Source organism: Salvelinus alpinus, chromosome 36 (assembly GCF_045679555.1).
Source record: "Salvelinus alpinus chromosome 36, SLU_Salpinus.1, whole genome shotgun sequence".
Lineage (NCBI taxonomy): Eukaryota > Metazoa > Chordata > Actinopteri > Salmoniformes > Salmonidae > Salvelinus > Salvelinus alpinus.
In genome coordinates, this window is record NC_092121.1 from 17,472,810 (window position 1) to 17,490,961 (window position 18,152).

General features: G+C 42.2%; 1 protein-coding gene across 3 annotated transcripts in view; it reads right to left on the reverse strand.

Moving 5' to 3' along the window:
• LOC139565268 (glutamate receptor ionotropic, NMDA 2C-like) overlaps nt 1-18,152 on the reverse strand; it is a 79,708-nt gene that overhangs the window by 5,735 nt on the left and 55,821 nt on the right. For 2 of the 3 annotated variants that reach the window (XM_071385459.1, XM_071385458.1), the window contains exons 5-9: nt 14,967-15,178; nt 5,681-5,849; nt 1,648-1,801; nt 1,025-1,225; nt 662-891 (exon numbers count right to left, since the gene is read on the reverse strand). In XM_071385459.1, the coding sequence (XP_071241560.1) occupies nt 662-891; nt 1,025-1,225; nt 1,648-1,801; nt 5,681-5,849; nt 14,967-15,178 (966 nt within the window). The remainder of the gene's footprint in view (nt 1-661; nt 892-1,024; nt 1,226-1,647; nt 1,802-5,680; nt 5,850-14,966; nt 15,179-18,152) is intronic. The other variant, XM_071385460.1, reaches the window with a different exon arrangement.

Genomic DNA, 18,152 nt, shown 5'->3' on the forward strand with positions numbered 1-18,152 from the left:
TGGATTCTGCCCTGGTTTTGATCTGTAGACTCACTGTCAAAAGACACTTTAATGGGTTCTCGTCTTTTTTACACAAAGTAGAGCTAATGGATTATGTGAGAAGAATATTAAATGAGTTCCCAGAATTCTAATGAGCAGTGGGCAGCTTGGTCTTTTCCCTCAAATGCCTCTCTAATCCCTCAGTACCTTAAAGCAGAGAGTCTACAAATCATTTATAGCACTGAAGGTTTAACATGGATTTCCTTGTCAATACTGGTGTAGAGCACCTCCACAGGCCACACAAATATGCATAAGTTAATACTAGAATATATAATCACTGGCAGCTTGGCAAATCCACTGGTGTAATACAATCCAGGGGATTTTCACAGACATCATACCTAAAGACTTCAGGGATCTAATTTAATTTCACCACAGACGCTGGGAATCCTATTATGTTTTTAGTATGAGTGGAAAAAGTCACAGTCATGACATTGAGGCTCTGCCCGTGGTTATTTGTATTCTCTCAAACCGTTCGCAGCCAGGCACTGTTTGCTCATCAAAAATAGGCCACTCTATATTTTGCCTAAGCCTAACATCAAACACTACAGTATGTCCATAATTCTTTCCCCCTTTCAAAGACTGAACACAGACAGAATTACCAATGACTGATGAATCCTCCTACCTTTTTGTCACTCAGTCCAGAGACTGTGTCAGTGTATTGCTCCTGGATCATGAAGGCTGCCAGGTTGGCAGTGTAGGAGGCCAGGAAGATGACAGCGAAGAAGGCCCATACCAGGACCATGACCTTGCTGGTGGTGCCCTTGGGGTTCTCAATTGGAACAGAGTTGTTGAAGACGATGCCCCACAGCAGCCACACAGACTTCCCAATAGTGAAGGTGGGGCCTCCGGGATCTGGAGAAGACAGGATGGTGGTTGTGGTAAAGACAGAAGGGATTCAGAGAGGGCGTATATAACATGAGTTTGCATTCCATTTCAATGTCATTTAATATTTTCTGTGATATAATATAGAGTTCTTTCAACCTACTTTTCCGTGACTTTCTACCTTTGCTGATACGGGAGGGTAGAGGTAGAGGGAAAGGTGGTCGGAGCTGACACTCACCCTTGGCGCTCACCAGACTCCGGTTGTACCCCACAGGGCTGCAGTACTCAAAGATAAACACTGTGACAGCTACCACCGTTAAGCACATCACAAACATCATCACCCACACCGCCGGACTGTAGGGCTCTATAGAGGAGGAGGGAGAGAGGAATCAGAACACCTATAGAAGAATCAGAACATCTTTCTGGCAATCGTTGAAACCATGTGCTCTGACAGCTGCTTGCTAGATAATGGCAAGGACAACGTGGTATTGTATTACCATAGTAGCACACTGTCAGCAGCTTCTGAAAGGGATGCTCTTTAAGAAGTATTAAAGTAAGTAGCGTAGCCTTGAACGAGCCTTGTCTTTTGCGAGTCGAACCACTTTGTAGCGTGAGGCAGCTTGTTGTACGATATATTCAGTTGTGAGTTCTAAACTCTGTCCAGAGAAAGTACTATTTGCCATCTCTGTTTTCAGATGGTAAAACAAGCTTTTTTAAGCCAAGTCATTTGTTATCTCTGTAGAGAAACGTTTTGTTTGTTTACATGAGCAGGTTTAACGTGCTCACCAAGAAAGGCAGAGGGTGAGACGGTCCCATTGCTCCTGGCGACCATCACACTGATCCCCGTCTCCACAAACGGCACGGAGAAGTCGATAATTTCTGAGCGCTCTTCGTTTATGGTCAGCGAGCCAATGGCCATGTCCGCCCGCTTGTATACCACCTATGGAGAACGGAAGAGGACATTTTTATGACATAGAAAGTCTACAGTCTATATGTTCCATGATCTGTAATAAATTGAACACTGTAGTAGGTGGGATTAGGGATGCCCCCTGTTGACCTGTTTGATTCATTTTATCTATCAACATTGATATGCAAGACTTAAATCCCTGTAGGTGATATACAGTGAGTACAGTATTATCCCTGATATACTACACAACCCATCCAGACAGATGCAGATAACAGCCCGTGGTATCTACCCACCCATTCATGCAATGTCATCCATCATGCAATATCAATCCTAATTCCTAATCCATTAGATATTGTTGCATATAGCATAGACCTAATACCTGTTACATAAGTCCCTGGCTCTGGGTGACAAAGTGTTACCAGCAGCAATTGTGCATTGTAAACACTGGCATACCAGACACCCCCCGCAAAGCAGGGGGCCCACGAGCCAAGGGGGCCCCACGAGCTCTGGGGGTCCATGCGCCTGTCATTGATGTCATCATTTTGACAGTAACCCTTCAAAAAGTAATTCATAAACCTTTTACATTTTTCAGGAATGTGACTGAAAAAGTGAAAAAATGTAATAAACTGATTAAAGGTATAATGGGATTTCAGTGAACAAATGTTGTAAGGATCTGGGTGTAGCTGGTGCAGAGGAGTCAGGCGCAGGAGAGCAGAGATGAGTAACAAAAGGAACTTTACTCAAAAATGTAAAATACATGAAGTAACACCAAGCCCACAAACATCGGACCGAACTTACAATAAACAAACACGCACAAAAACCATGGGGAAAACAGAGGGTTAAATAATGAACATGTAATTGGGGAATTGAAACCAGGTGTGTAAAACTAAAAGTGGATCGCGATGGCTAGAAAGCTGGTGACGTCGACCGCCGAAGCCGCCTGAACAAGGAGAGGGACCGACTTCGGCGGAAGTCGTGACAAATGTTGTGGTCAAGGCTACGACAGCGCCATTGCAACGAGTGGCACTTACTCAGGTGTTCAAAAGCATATATCAGACCGAGAGCCTAATGCTTATTAGGTCGTTCTTCATAAGTTTTTGTTTATAAAACCATCTCTCTGCAGAAGCGACAGTTACAGAGATGGTAAAAACAGCTTGATTGCCATAGCAACATCAAGGAAACTGGGCAGAAGGGAGTTGTGCCAGTTTTGTAACGTCTTTAATTGAGCCTCTCATTCTCCTTAATTGCCGACCGCAAGATGTTACGGAAAGAGATGAACTGTATAGGAAGCTATGGGGACAGGTCGTCTGGATACAGGACGGTCAATAAATTGGCAGATGCAAACAGATTATCATCTTTAGCAGACAACAGTTCTTGAGGGCTTGAACAAAAAAATGGTTTGCAACTTCGTTCATACTGGTGAATTGGCGTTTGACTTGTATGGCTACAATATCAAGAGTCCCTTATCTCGGGTATATCTTGGCCTGTATCGTTCAAGACTAAGTTTAAATTGTGTGCAGCTGTCTTTCCTGACAGTCTCAGGAAAGACTGTCTGGGTTAGCAATACTCAGAACAGAAAAACAGTCGGGCCCGCAACCTGGACCTACAGGCTGTGGTGAAAACATTTACAGACAAAAAAGGACTTCAGAACACCAGGTTCAGGACAGAATTAAGGTAAATTTAATTGATTTAATGAAATTTACTATGAATATTGCAGCCCATTTGTGTAGTCTATTAGCCAGACAAAACCCGCTGAGTTCAACAATAAAGAGTGACTGAATTTATCCTCAAGCCGACAACTTATTTTCCTATTGTTAGGCTATTTGATGTGACATTTTTATAAATAGCAGCTAAATACGGTATATAGCTATAGATAGTACACTGCATAATGAAACATTCCCTAGTAAGCTAGTGTCTTCAGGGTGGACTGTGTCACGTTCCTGACCTGTTTTCTGTTAGTTTTGTATGTGTTAGTTGGTCAGGACGTGAGTTTGGGTGGGCAGTCTTTTTTGTGTTTCTATGTTGGTTTAAGGGTGACCTGATATGGCTCGCAATTAGAGGCAGGTGGTTTTCATTTCCTCTGATCGAGAGCCATATTAAGGTAGGTGTTTTCACATTGATTGTTGTGGGTGGTTGTCTCCTGTGTCTGTGTATGTTGCGTCACACGGGACTGTTTTCGGTTTTGTTTAATAAATAATATGTCAAGTTACAACGCTGCGTCTTGGTCGAATCACCACTCCTCCTTTTCGTATGAAGAGGAGGAGGAATTCCGTTACAGACTGACTGTATTGTTTGGTATTATTAGTCTGGTTTTATGCACAACTTTCTATCCAATCTGGGAGAGAGCGCGAGGACGTCTCATGTCATGCAGGTTAAGGTAGCCTATAGAGGACAGTTGTATATTTCAAAAATATCTATTGGTAGCTGATTAGTATGCTGTTGCATCTAATATTTATTTTACAATCTGCAATGGTTGAATTTCCAACTGTAATTACTGTAATTACATTATTGCCACGAGCCAGCAGTATAAATATTACAGCATTTCGACTCTGTGTGTAGCTTTGTGAAATGTTAAGCTTAATATGAGAAAATGATGACCAAATAGGCCTACCAATAAACATTTATCCATTAGCTAATGCAAAGCTAAACCCTGGCACCACAGAAAGCCTATCATTGATTTGATAGGCATGCAGCTGCATAGACCTTGCGGAGATCCAGAGAAACTGTGTCATGCCAGTGGTTGTGAAGCTGATAACCCTATATAAAGGTTGTTGCTAGTCTAGTCAGAGTCGGTCCTGTTGTTCTACCCCTGGCAGATCCTCCCTCCCTTCCCCGCAGTATGAAATCTCCTCTTAATAACATCTACTGACGTTTTCCCCTACACAACTGTAATGGTTAACATGCTGATGGACTCGCCAGTGGGTTTACAGTCCAGGCACTCTGCCTGGCATTGTGTCAGCCGTTACCGGTGCTACTGTGGCCAATGCCCCAGTGAGAACAATAGCTTCCCTGAATACTAATGTTGTAACCTAAACTCTTCCCGAACACGGTCAGCAAAAAGAATGAACTTTCAACAACTTCCTTCTGGAAAACTTCCCTGTTATTCCAGAAATTATGGTTGGAGGATTCCAGATTTCCTGCTTATGCCCTCCTGATTCTGAAAATACACCAATGGGTTTTCGGGAAATCCAGGGAATTTATTGAAATGTTGCAACTCTACACTATAGTCTAGTTTCCCTTTATTTGGATTTGGACCATAATACCTATTTGTTTTTATTAAGGGCAATTAGTTCATCGTTATTCATTACTTTTTCTTTTTAATGTTTATCTGAACTCAGCGCCAACATTGTCACACCCTGATCTGTTTCACCTGTCTTTGTGATTGTCTCCAACCCCCCAGGTGTCGCCCATTTGCCCCATTATGTGTATTTATACCTGTGTTCTCTGTTTGTCTGTTGCCAGTTTGTCTTGTCTCGTCAAGCCTACCAGCGGTTTCCCGTACTTCTGTTTTCTCTTTAGTCCCTGTTTTCCCAGTTTTGACCATTCTGCCTGCCGTGACCCTGAGCCTGCCTGCCGTTCTGTACCTTTCGGACTCTGCTCTAGATTACTGACCCTTGACCTATCGTTTGCCTGCCCCCTGTTTTTGTAATAAATGTTTGTTACTTCGAACTGTCTGCATCTGGGTCTTATCATGAGGTCTGATAAACATAAACCTAAATCACCAATGTCAAGAATTGAAACACGACCATTTTGAATGGTGTCTCTGAGCTCAGAGGAGGCAGAAAATGCTCTGTCATCAGTTATATGAAATGTGCTAATTGATCATATTTATTTTACAGTTATATTTAATATGCAAACTTTTTAGCAGGTGGCTAATTATAATGCTTGTTAGAATAACCATCATCTCCTTACCTCTCCGATCATGCCGTTCCAACTGCCTCTGACCAGCTTGCCGTGCTTCCCGTTGGTGACCAGGTAGAGGTCGTATGAGAATTTGGTGGTGCGGGACAGCTTCTTCAGGATGTCTATGCAGAAACCCTTACAGCACAGTTTGGTGTAGGGCTCAGTATGACCTACAATACTGGGGAGACAGAGGACAAAAAAATACACTAGAATGTTTGTTTAAAACATTTGCCCAATGTTGCAAGAACATTCCTAGAACGCATTTAATCTCTTCTTTAAAGGTTCTCAGAATGTTTTTTAGGTTGTGGGAACAATCTGGTGAGAACATTGTGGGGCCATAAGAAAAGATCTGTTCCCAAAACACACAAACTGTCCAGTTGTGCAGACAATTCTACAATGTTTCTTTTAGGGGGCAAAAAACATTCACCTGAAGTTGCAAGAACGTTGCTAGAACCTATTTTGTCTATTCTTTAAAGGTTTCCAGAATGTTTCCCTTTGTTGTGGGAACAGTCTGGTGGGAACATTGTGGGGACATCTGAAAAGATATGTTCCCAAAAAACAAAATCTGTTCAGTTGTGCAGATAATTCTATGTTTCTTTTAGGATAAAACAAATACAAAGTATGCTCAGTTGTGATAACATGCATACAATGTTTAAGTTAGGTTGCACAGCACATTCCTATAATGTTGTAAGAATGTTGACAGAACACCTGGTCTAAGTTCTTTAAAGGTTCCCAGAACATTTAATTAAGTTATGGGAGTTGTCTGGGATGTTGCAAGAATATTCTTGTGATATTCACACAGGATGCAAAAAACATTCCCACAATGTTGCACAATTTCCAAATAAGTCAGTTTTTATGACGTTCATGGAATATTTATTTTAGGTTTAACATAATATTCCATTGAGGTCCACACAATATACATTTGACCTTGTCTTGAAAGTCCTCAGAAATGATCAAAAATTGTATATTTAAGTTTTACCTAATATTACCACAACATTCTCAGCACGAGAATTTGTAGCTCCTTAAAGCATGATAAAGCAGATTGGAATACATCCCCATTATGTTTCTCTTCTGATTTAATGGCAATTTGCATTTGAAGGTGATCTAGAGACACATGGCATTTTAATTTCTTTCAAAGAACATTTGAACATTTACACATTATTTAATTCAGTCGCACACGACTCCAACACCATCATTAAGTTTGCAGATGACACGACTGTGGTAAGGCTGATCACCGATGACGATGAGACAGCCATAGGGAGGATGTCAAGAGACCTGGCAGTGTGGTGCTAGGACAGCAACTTCTCCCTCAACGTCAGCAAGACAAAAGAGCTGATCGTGGACTACAGGAAACGGAGAGCCGAGCACACCCCCATTCACATCGACAGGGCTGTAGTGGACCGGGTCGAGAGCTTCAAGTTCCTCGGTGTCCACATCACTAAGAACCTATCATGGTCCAAACACACCAACACAGTTGTGAAGAGGGCACGACAACACCTCTTCCCCCTCAGGAGGCTGAAAAGATTTGGCATGGGCCCTCAGATCCTCTAAAAGTTCTACAGCTGCACCTTTGAGAGAATTTGACTGCCTGATCACCACTTGGTTTGGCAACTGCTTGGCATCCGACCGCAAGGCGCTACAGAGGATAGTGCGTATGGCCCAGTGCATCAATGGGGCTGAGCTCCCTGCCATCCAGGGCCTCTATACCAGGCGGTGTCAGAGGAAGTTGTCAAAGACTCCAGCCACCCAAGTAGTCATAGACGGTAAGTAAGCATTTCACAGTAAAGTCTACACCTGTTGTATTCAGTGCATGTGACAAGTACAATTTTAATTTGATCATAGGACATTTCATATGTTGACAATCTGCATATGTGGGTTCTGAACCTGCAATGTTCGGTTCTCAAGCCAGGTCTTTTATCCTCTGCAACACCAGGGAAGCTGTTGTAGCATCGATTGATACACTCACAAAAGCTTGGATTGCTTTCGCTGCAAAGCATATTTTCAAAATCTGACACGATAGGTGGATTAACAAAAAGCTAAGCTGTGTTTTGGTATATTTCACTTGTGATTGCATGATTATAAATATTTTTAGTAATATTTTGCGCCCTGCAATTCAGCGGTTGTTTAGGAAAAGGATCCCGCTAAAGGGATCCGTAGCGCAGAGAAGTTAACAAAACTCCAAAACCAAAATTACAAAATAAATAAAAGTGGGTACAAGAACCCATCGCGCACCAATACATATACACGAACATACAAACAAACAATCTCCGACAAGGACATGATGGGAAACAGTGATGGGATTGAAACCAGGTGTGAAGGAAAACAAGACAAAATCAATGGAAAAGGAAAATGGATCAGTGATGGCTATAAGATCGGTGACGTCAAGGAGCAAGGAGAGGGACCGACTTCGGCGGAAGACGTGACAAAAATATAATACAAGAAAAAAAACAACGTTCTTGTATTTGTTTTAACCATCATCTTTGAAATGCAAGAGAAAGGCCATGATGTATTATTCCAGCCCAAGTGCAATTTAGATTTTGGCCACTAGATGGCAGCAGTGTATGGGGCGGCAGCGTAGCCTAGTGGTTAGAGCGTTGGACTAGTAACCGAAAGATTGCAGATCAAATCCCCGAGCTGACAGGGTACAAATCTGTCGTTCTGCCCCTGAACAAGGCAGTTAACCCACTGTTCCTAGGCCATCATTGAAAACAAGAATTTGTTCTTAACTGACTTGCATAGTTAAATAAAGGTAAAAATAAATAAATGTGAAAAGTTTTAGACTGATCCAATGAACCATGGCATTTCTGTTCAAAATGTTGTATCAAGACTGTCCAAATGTGCCTAATTTGTTTATTAATAACTTTTCATGTTCAAAATTTTGCACTCTCCTCAAACAATAGCCTGGTATTCTTTCACTGTAATAGCTACTGTAAATTGGACAGTGCCGTTAGATTAACAAGAATGTAAGCTTTCTGCCTGGAAAATGTTCTTGTTACTTACAACTTCATGCTAATCGCATTAGCCAACGTTAAGGGCTTGTAAGTAAGCATTTCATTGTAAGGTCTACAACTAAAAATTCAAAGATTTGATTTGATTTGATATTTATTGGACCGTTAGAATGTTGGAGTCAAAATGACTAGGTTTGGCTTGAAGGGGTTCCCTCCAGGCCAGGGTTTTCTAGTGTTAAGGCCAGTACAAAGGCAGTCCAATTCATTCCTAGATCTGAAAGGAACAGCTATGATTGAATCAAGAATGCAGACAACAAAAATATTGTTGTGAAATGTAATTAATCTCCTCACGGCTATCGGTTTTCTGTATATGAATATTGGTTTGTTTGTTACCATTGCAGCTTGTTGTTGATTGAGACAGAGAGGGTGTGAGTTGATTAATATAAAGGTGGCCATTTGTCGCTCATCCAGGGTTATTAATCGGTGGAGAAATGCTATTTGTTGAGAGTTTTTGGGGATATTCACAAGTCTTCACCTGATTCATGTTCTTATTGAATAACGACTACAGAGCTCCTGTACATGGATTGGATGAGAATGGAAGAGATGAGTGACCAATGGCATGTCATAATGATTCGATAATGCATGGGGATGAATTAGGAACTCAGCTAATGTGGCCATTTTCAATCAAGATAGTCGATGCACCAATTCCACCCATCAGGTTACAAACAGTAAAAACATTGTTGTAAACACATCTATTCTGGTTTCATAAAAGCCCATCGTTAACTTCATGCTCCTGGAGCAATAGAACAAGAGGCTTCAGCTTATATGGCAAACATCTCATTAGCATGATTTCCTAAAGGAGATGTAGGAGGAAGAAACATACCAGAAGAAGGTGGAGGAGGGAGAGTGACAGAGAGAAACAGAATGGTATAAAAAGACTTCCTTGATGTGTGCCCAGGAGCTGACGTCAAGAGTGGGGTTGCAGGGAGAACTGGAGGGACTGGGCGGCTCCACAGGCCTGCGCATTATGTCATGGCTGCGACAGATGGACGGACAGCTGGGGCTGACCAAAACAAATCTGACACAAATTAATCACAAACAAACAAAGGCAGGAGTGAAACACAATGCTGGATTATTTGCTGCCTGGCTAATGGCGGGCTTGTCCATGGCAGATAACCAGCCTACATACTCAATCCTGTAGACCTTGCCCCATTACCAATGTCTTTGGGGCTTAAAGCAATACTTCCTCTTCAGGCATTGCTCTGTCTCTTTATCTCGACCACCCCCCCCCCCCCCCGTTCCCTATCCTGGGCGAAACGATTTGACCTTAACGTCAATGCAACATACACATCCTTATGCTAAACCATGGTAACGAAGTGTACACCAGCATGGGGCCCACTACATGTGGAGCGGCTGGAATGACCCTAACAAAGTGAGCTTTACCTGTATACACAACCACTGTAATGAGAGAGAGAGAGAGAGAGAGAGAGAGAGAGAGAGAGAGAGAGAGAGAGAGAGAGAGAGAGAGAGAGAGAGAGAGAGAGAGAATCCAGGGGAACTAAATGGACAGCACTAGCTGCGCATATCAAGTGGAGGAAGCTGACGCTGGTATAATCCATTCCTCTAAATTATCAACAGGATAACCAGGTACGTGATTAGGAAAATGTCCTCCAGTTTCACACTAACTGGATTACGGGAGCGTCGTTGGAATATATGGGTGGAAAACATAGTGACGTCATTAACAGTGTGTTGGAGACTTGAACATGGTTCAAATTAAACATTGGCTCTCGGGGGTCCCCAGCGTCTCTTAGGGGCGCACAATGTCTCTTGGAGGCGCAAAACGTTGACGTATTTGACTTTTTTCAAGGGACCACATTGATATTGCAGCAGTTCGAGGATGTTAGACACCTCCAGTATAGAGCGAAAGAGAAAACAGACAGTCAGAAATAGGAGGGGCTCATTCCATAGCTCACTGACAGTGGCACATAGGGAGGGGTGGTGTGGGGGACCAAGTGAAACATGATGAGATGCAGAGAGCACTAATGACACATCACCCTTAACCTCCCTCAGACCTTCAGGCTAATGGAGTGTGCCCTCAGCCCTCAGACACAGGGAAGAGGAGGGCCAGGGGCAATGAGACGCGCAGACAGCCGATGGAAGCGCAGAGCTGCAGCCGCAACAAAAGGAAACAAATGAAGTGTTTGGAGGAAACTAGCGAGTGGTGTGAGACATCGCAGAGTAAACAGACAGGTCCCAACATCCCCTGTCTCACCAGCTGCCAGGGATCACCGCTGGGAGGTTAAGTGGGCTTCTGATTAAATCCAAACAGGTTTGGGAATATAAGACAATATGTGTGTGTGTGTGTGTTTGTGGTGTGTGTTTGTGTGCATGTGGTGTGTGTTTGTGCGCGCGCATGTGTGTTTGCTACAAATGTGTGTGTGTTGTTGTCACCACAAAAACAATTATTTGTGTAAATGGGAATCTGCTTGTTGTCTGAAGGAAATCCAAAGGCTCAGTTGTTTTGGGTCCCTATATCCAGCAGGAATCCCTTGAAACATTCACCTTTGAAACAAACTTAATTGGACCACGGTGCTGTGGATTGTTCCTGCCAATGTGTGGCTCGGGGGGCTCACCCACTGCTGAACCCAGTCTCAGTTTTAATCAAATCAACGTATTATCATCTCGCTCTCATTAGGCAAAATTGTTATAAGATGACATCATCGTCTAACGTCAATGCTACTGTTCATCTAGGGATCACCAGCAATGGCAAGAGGCTAATGCGCTGACGTGTGGTCACTGTAAGGGTCTGTAACAAGCTAGTGAAGTGAAAAACATCACAAAGAGCTTTACAGAACAATAGGACTTGTCTCTCTGGACAACCTGACACATAAGGAGGAGTTATATCAGTCTGACCACAGTGGAGCAGAGTGAACAGAGTGACTGTTTGTTTTGTCTCTTCAAGGAGGAATAAGCGTGTCTCCATGCGAAGCCGCACAGATGGTCCGGTACGCAGGCTTCCTCGGTTCTCTCATCTGCTGAGGGCTTGAGGGATTGGAACAGAGGGCCCAGAAATACTCCCGCCTGACGGATGGCTCGTGGCGCTGGCACCCAGCTCGGAAGAGTCGTGTAGGTGTGAGTTATGGGCGATACGGGCCTCAGCGGGAGTCTTGGGGCATGGAAGCGGTTTCTGAGAGAGGCCGCTGATGGCCCTTAATAAATGAAAATGCCAGGTCCTCTAGCTCCCTGTCCTGCCGGCCAGGAAATATGACTGGCGGCCAGGATTAAAAAAACACCACAGCCCTGGGGTCCATTATTAGCATCAGCCCCCAGGGCTGGTCTTTAGTGGCATGTCTGTTGGTGTTTTACCATTATCAATCATTGGGCCTCTATCTCAACCCACTAACTGCATCATTTAGTTGCTTACTTGGTTTAGCCAATTTCTCCCATATGAACTCAAGGAAAATGTTTCCTTGTTCAACATGGCAAACTGCAATCTAAGTCAAGACAAAACACACTAGAACTATGCAGATTATAATAATGGGGTGTTTTGGTCAGTGCAAGCTAAAAAAAGATCTGGTCTGCTTCCCAAGCAGATTTTCACTGAATTGAGCTCATCCCCTCTTCTCATTAACAACCATTGTCAGTAATGGATAATGTTTCCTTTCCCCATATCCATTCACTAATGAACATCACTATCAGTCTTTAGGTGTCCAGGATTGATGAGGCGGCGTAATCGGCCCATCTAATTGATATCCCAGCAAGCAGCACATATATTTCCCTTATTGGGTCACTGTGATTACTGTGATGTCGCACTCTGGCTGTCTGCTTTAATGAAGATCTCACCCCATTGTATGATAAGGACTCATGGCTGGGCTAATGGTAGGGGAAGAGACTGTTCATCCTATTCACACCTAATGGCACTCTCCAAGTTACAGTCCAAATGAATCAACCACAGCATGTTCAACATGTTGGAGCTGTCATTAATATGGTGTCTGTGGTAGTTCTTAGCTCAGTTTACGTTCAACAAGTAGTGGCAATAGTCATTCAGGGAAGGTGTGGGAGAGGCCCACCTGATTTGAGCCCCACCCGTTCAGCTAAATAATGTGTTGCCTGTTTTGCATGTTATTTTGGGATTAATATGTGTCACATATCAGTTTGCAAACAATAAAAAATAATTTAAAATTGTTAATAAAGCAGCTTACAAACATGGTCTCTTTTTTGATTTCTTGAGTAAGACAGCTCCAAAATGCAGGTGTTTCAGCCTAGCTCAGTGCTCTCTGTGGTGGTGGGGCAGCCAGCGGAAAATACGGGGAGTTGGTGATGTTCTTTAGTTGCGCCGTCTTCTGTCACTCATGGGGACACTACCGCAAAATCTACAGAGAGAGCTCGAAAATTCAAACCCCATTAGGTGCTGCAATAGAGTTACATTAGAAGTGTCCATCCAAGAAGGCTCAAGGTCATTGGCCACAGATAAAATGATGTCAAATCACATTATATCTACCATAGCTTTGATTGGACTGATCATGTCAACATCATACTTTCAAAATCTTAGCTAGCAAGCAGGACAAGCAGTCATCATCATGAATTACTGGCAAATTATTTTCAATCCTTGTCATATGAAGAAAAATTATAGATAAAACGTATCTATACGTGCTCATCGGCCATTGTGCATAAACATTACACAACAAGTTTGAAATCGCAAATTCAACAATGAGAGGTTTGGAAGAAATCAGTGGATAACTGCAAACATTGCAAAGCAATCACTAGCCTGCTATTCAGTGGAGTGGGTGTGTGGTCCAAGTCTGGGTTTAAGGGTCTTTTTTCCAAGCTTAAAAGGATAAACACTCACATGCCATGAGCCAGAAAAGGTTGAATACATTGGTCATGCTGGGAACTCTGAAAAAAACAAGCTCCGACTGGGAAAATACGTTTTGAACGGTCATCCAACTCGGAAATCCGGCCTCTTTCTAGAGCTCTGACCTGAAGATCACTGACTTCATGATTCGACATTGTTTATTTCAGAGTTCCCAATTGTCTTGAAAGGACCATAAATCCAGAGAATGCCAGACTTTGATGACAAAGTTTGATTACAAAATAGGCCCATGTGCCTAACCCTAATAATTTGGTCCCTTTCCCCATCATAATTTAGCCTACTGTTCTGACTTGGTGATGCACATGTAGCCTATAGCTTGTTTTAGAGAAATGTAATAATTGAATATTGTAAGAGCTTTCATTGTCTGCTTATATGCCCCCTTTATTTATCCTATGGTTCTGACTTGGTATACAGCTAGAATACTCTAAGAACGACCCATGTTCTGAATTATGTCACTGTACATTTCAAAAGTGGTGAACAAATAGTTATATTGACTATGTCCGTCCTAGATCGCTCATTATTGTCTTAATCGAAATTACGGATTGCCTCTTATCGTCCGCTTATGCCATAGATTGTACATCTCAATTGTCAGTAGAACCACATTTTTGTTTTAAGCAAGTCAGCCATATCAGTTATGTTTTTTTTTTAAAGGCAGTAAACGAGGCTGAATTAACTGTTTCGCTGCCAGACAAGGCTCCGCTGATAGCCAGGTGTAGCAGTGTTAAGGATTCACTCCATGGTGCTGAACAGCTTTAAGTAGGCCCTAATGCCACTCTAAATAATGCCACTTTAATAATGTCTACATATCTTACATACCTCATATAACATGTATATACTGTATTGAGACCCAATCACTGGACACTTTAATAAATGCCACTTTAAACAATGCCACTAATAATGTTTACATATCTTACATTACTCATATCACATGTACAGTATATACTGTATTTTATACCATCTACTGCACCTTGCCTATGCCGCTCGGCCATCTCTCATCCATATACTTATATGTACATATTCTCATTCACCCCTTTAGATTTGTGTGTATTAGGTAGTTGTTGGGGAATTGTTAGATTACTTGTTAGATATTACTGCACTGTTGGAACTAGAAGCACAAGCATTTTGCTACACTCGCATTAACATCTGCTAACCATGTGTATGTGACCAATACAATTTGATTTGAACAGTTTGTGGGCACTGTTTGTCACCGTTATAGTGCAATTCATGTATTATTTAGTGTTGTGTTGTGTTGTGTAGTGGCTTTGCTGGCATGCAGCTAAAAATGTTTTGGGGAGTTTTCCCCACCAAGATATACATGCTAAAATTGCCACTGACAACAAGTAATGGTTAGTGAAACAGGATAATGGATGTACATCACCATAGTAGTACACTACACTTTTATGCTCTGTTTCATTCTTCTCATCAGAAAAAGTTTGTCGTCATTAATATCAGAGAGGAATATTGTTCCACTCACGTCTCTGTCTTGTTGGACTGTCGGCGGCAGGGCACAGTGTTGCTGACACAGGTCCCAGTCATGGGGTCGACAGCCTCCACTATGACAAAGGGACGTTCCTCCAGTGTGGCCACAGTCAAGTGTCTGTTATCTGATACGGGCTCCAGATAGGTGCCGTAGCGAGGCCACACCGGGTATCTCATCTGCAGGATCCCCATCTCATAGTTCCCCACCTGGAAGAGGAGAGAGAGATGGGAAAATAACAGGCATGAGTCATACTTTAGCTTATCGGTATTCAAACCTGCAATACAATCACATCTCAAACTACTCCTCAGAGATTTGTGTCTGATTTCCATGCAGCCGTGTGGGAAATGCCAGGATAGATTAAGTCGAGGAAATGTTATTTCCAGGTCTGCATTTTTTGTTATCAATTTTCCTGTGTATTATATTATAGAAAAAACTAAATACATTTTACTGTTGAATGCTAAGTGATGGATTCTCTCATTTCCACAAGGAAAACATACAGTCGATCAAATATATATCAGGATGCAGAAAGACAAGATCTTTGCCAATTTTAAATAGACCTCAACAATCCTGAGGCACACACTGTGAAGTTGCACCACCTGTGACGTCTCCTTGCACTAAGTTAGAGAAGTTTGTCTAGTCTCACTCTGAACATCTGTACTTAAGCTGTGAGGATCAGCCGGTCACAGAGGACCAAACTCTTCATCTGTTGTTTCCTCCATTACCAAACACAGTTGTCCATCTCAGTGGTGAGGAAGTAGTTCAGTATGCTGAACAGCACTTCTCTGCTTCATTGCAGTGACTCAGAAAAAAAGTGATCACACACAGTAATTAAACTGTGGCTTTCACAGAGCCCAAAGCAGTAACACTTCTATTATTGTTCTCTATGGTTTTATGTGTTGAGAATGAGGTTGTAAACTTTTACATAGTGATGATGATTTAACCGTTCTTAATGGCACACATATTGTGAGTTGTTTAAGTTGTTTAAGGTTAAACAAAGAGTCAAATAAGTATTCTCTCCAGAATGTTTTTCTGTTAATTGTTTTTTATGCCTCGTAATTATTACGGAGCTACATTAAAATGGATCGTGAACTGTGTTGATAATTGTATTCATTGTTACTGTGTTTGAGAATAGAGCATATTAACCAACTTTTATGTTTCTGTCAATATATTGGCGGATTGTCACACGTATCAGCAACAAAAGCCTGCAGGGTAAAACCATTTCATTGCTCACATTAACAACATTTAACAACATGTTTGTGTTCAATCAACTACCTCTACAATGGCAGAATACTGGTCAATAACTTTTTAGAATGTACGAATTGCACTGCCATCTTTAATTCATGTCAGGGGTCACTAAAATGATGCTTTGCCAACTCTGAGGCATCTAAGATGCAATAAAGTGAGCATTGAAAGTTACAACCTTACAATAACAATAATAATATTTGACATTTCCCGGCTACCGAGTGGGGCAGTGGTCTAAGGCACTGCATCTCAGTGTTAGAGGGGTCACTACAGACACCCTGGTTCAAATCCAGGCTGTATCACAGCAGTCTAAGGCACTGCATCTCAATGCTAGAGGAGTCACTGGTTCAAATCCAGGCTGTATCACATGGGTCTAAGGCACTGCATCTCATTGCTAGAGGAGTCACTACAAACACCCTGTTTCAAATCCAGGCTGTATCACAGCGGTCTAAGGCACTGCATCTCAGTGCTAGAGGAGTCACTACAGACACCCTGGTTCAAATCCAGGCTGTATCACAACCGGCTGTGCTTGGGAGTCCCATAGGGCGGCGCACAATTGGCCCAGCATTGTCCAGATTTGGCCGGCGTAGGCCACCATTGAAAATAAGAATTTGTTCTTAACTGACTTGCCTAGTTAAATAAAGGTTACATTTAATAAAAAATACATTCTTTTACAGCAGTCAAAGACTGCATAATTCTGCTTACTTTGGAAAATGATTGGCTGTCCTAAACGTTTTATCAGGAGGCCAACCCGTACCACTGACAAATGCCTTTGCTTCATAATACTCTCTCCTACTAATACTGGAGGTTATCTGATTATTGCAGTCATTATTGTCAGATGTCATAAAGGACAACAAAATACAACTATTAGAATATCCTCTGTTTTACTGGTATGCTTAGTTATTCCTGTCTCTCCTGCCGGACTATTGATTAATCCTCTTGTTTCCCTTTCCCCCAGTTTATGGGCCTTGTCAATGGATCACAATGGTAAAAGAGAGCGTAAGAGTGTCCCCTCACTCTTTTTACTGGCTTTACAGAGCCAAACCTCTTTGTTTGTGTCAAAGACCAGACTTATCAGTGTGCCTTTGTAACATATTGGAGATGAGAGAGGAAGCCAAGATCTCAAATACCTATAGCCTGTCTGGATCCCCAGACTTCTTCTCCTTGTCTCCTTCTACATCTCTTCTTCTTCTCCTCCTCTTCTTCTTCTTCTTCTTCTTCTCTTCTTCTCCTCCTCTTCTTCTTCTCCTTCTCTTCTTCTCCTCTTCTTCTCCTTCTCTTCTCCTTCTCTTCTTCTCCTCCTCTCCTTCTCCTCCTCTTTGTCTTCATCTTCTTCTCTTCATCTCCTCCTCTTCTTCTCCTTCTCTTTTTCTTCTTCTTCTCTTCGTCTTCCCCTTCTATTCTTCTTCTTCTTCTTCTTCTTCTCCTTCTCTTCTTATTCTCTTCTTCTTCTCTTCTTCTCATTGTCTTCTCCTTCTCTTCTTCTCATTGTCTTCTCCTTCTCTTCTTATTCTCTTCTTCTTCTCTTCTTCTCTTCTTCTCATTGTCTTCTCCTTCTCTTCTTATTCTCTTCTTCTTCTCTTCTTCTCATTGTCTTCTCCTTCTCTTCTTCTCATTGTCTTCTCCTTCTCTTCTTCTCCTTTTCTTCTTCTTCTCTTCTCCTCGTCTTCTCCTTCTCTTTACCTTCTCTTGTTCTCCTTCTTCGTCTTCTCTTCTTCTTCCTCTTCTCTTCTTTTCTTATCCTCCCCCTCTTCTCCTTCTCTTCTACTTCTTTTCTTCTTGTCTTCTTCTCCTCTTCTTCTACTTCTTTTCTTCTTGTCTTCTTCTCCTACTCTTCTACTTCTCTTCTTCTTCTTCTTCTCTTCTCTACTTCTCCTTCTCCTTCTCTTCTTCTTTGAGCCTCAATTCGTTGGGGCATGGACTCTACAAGGTGTCGAA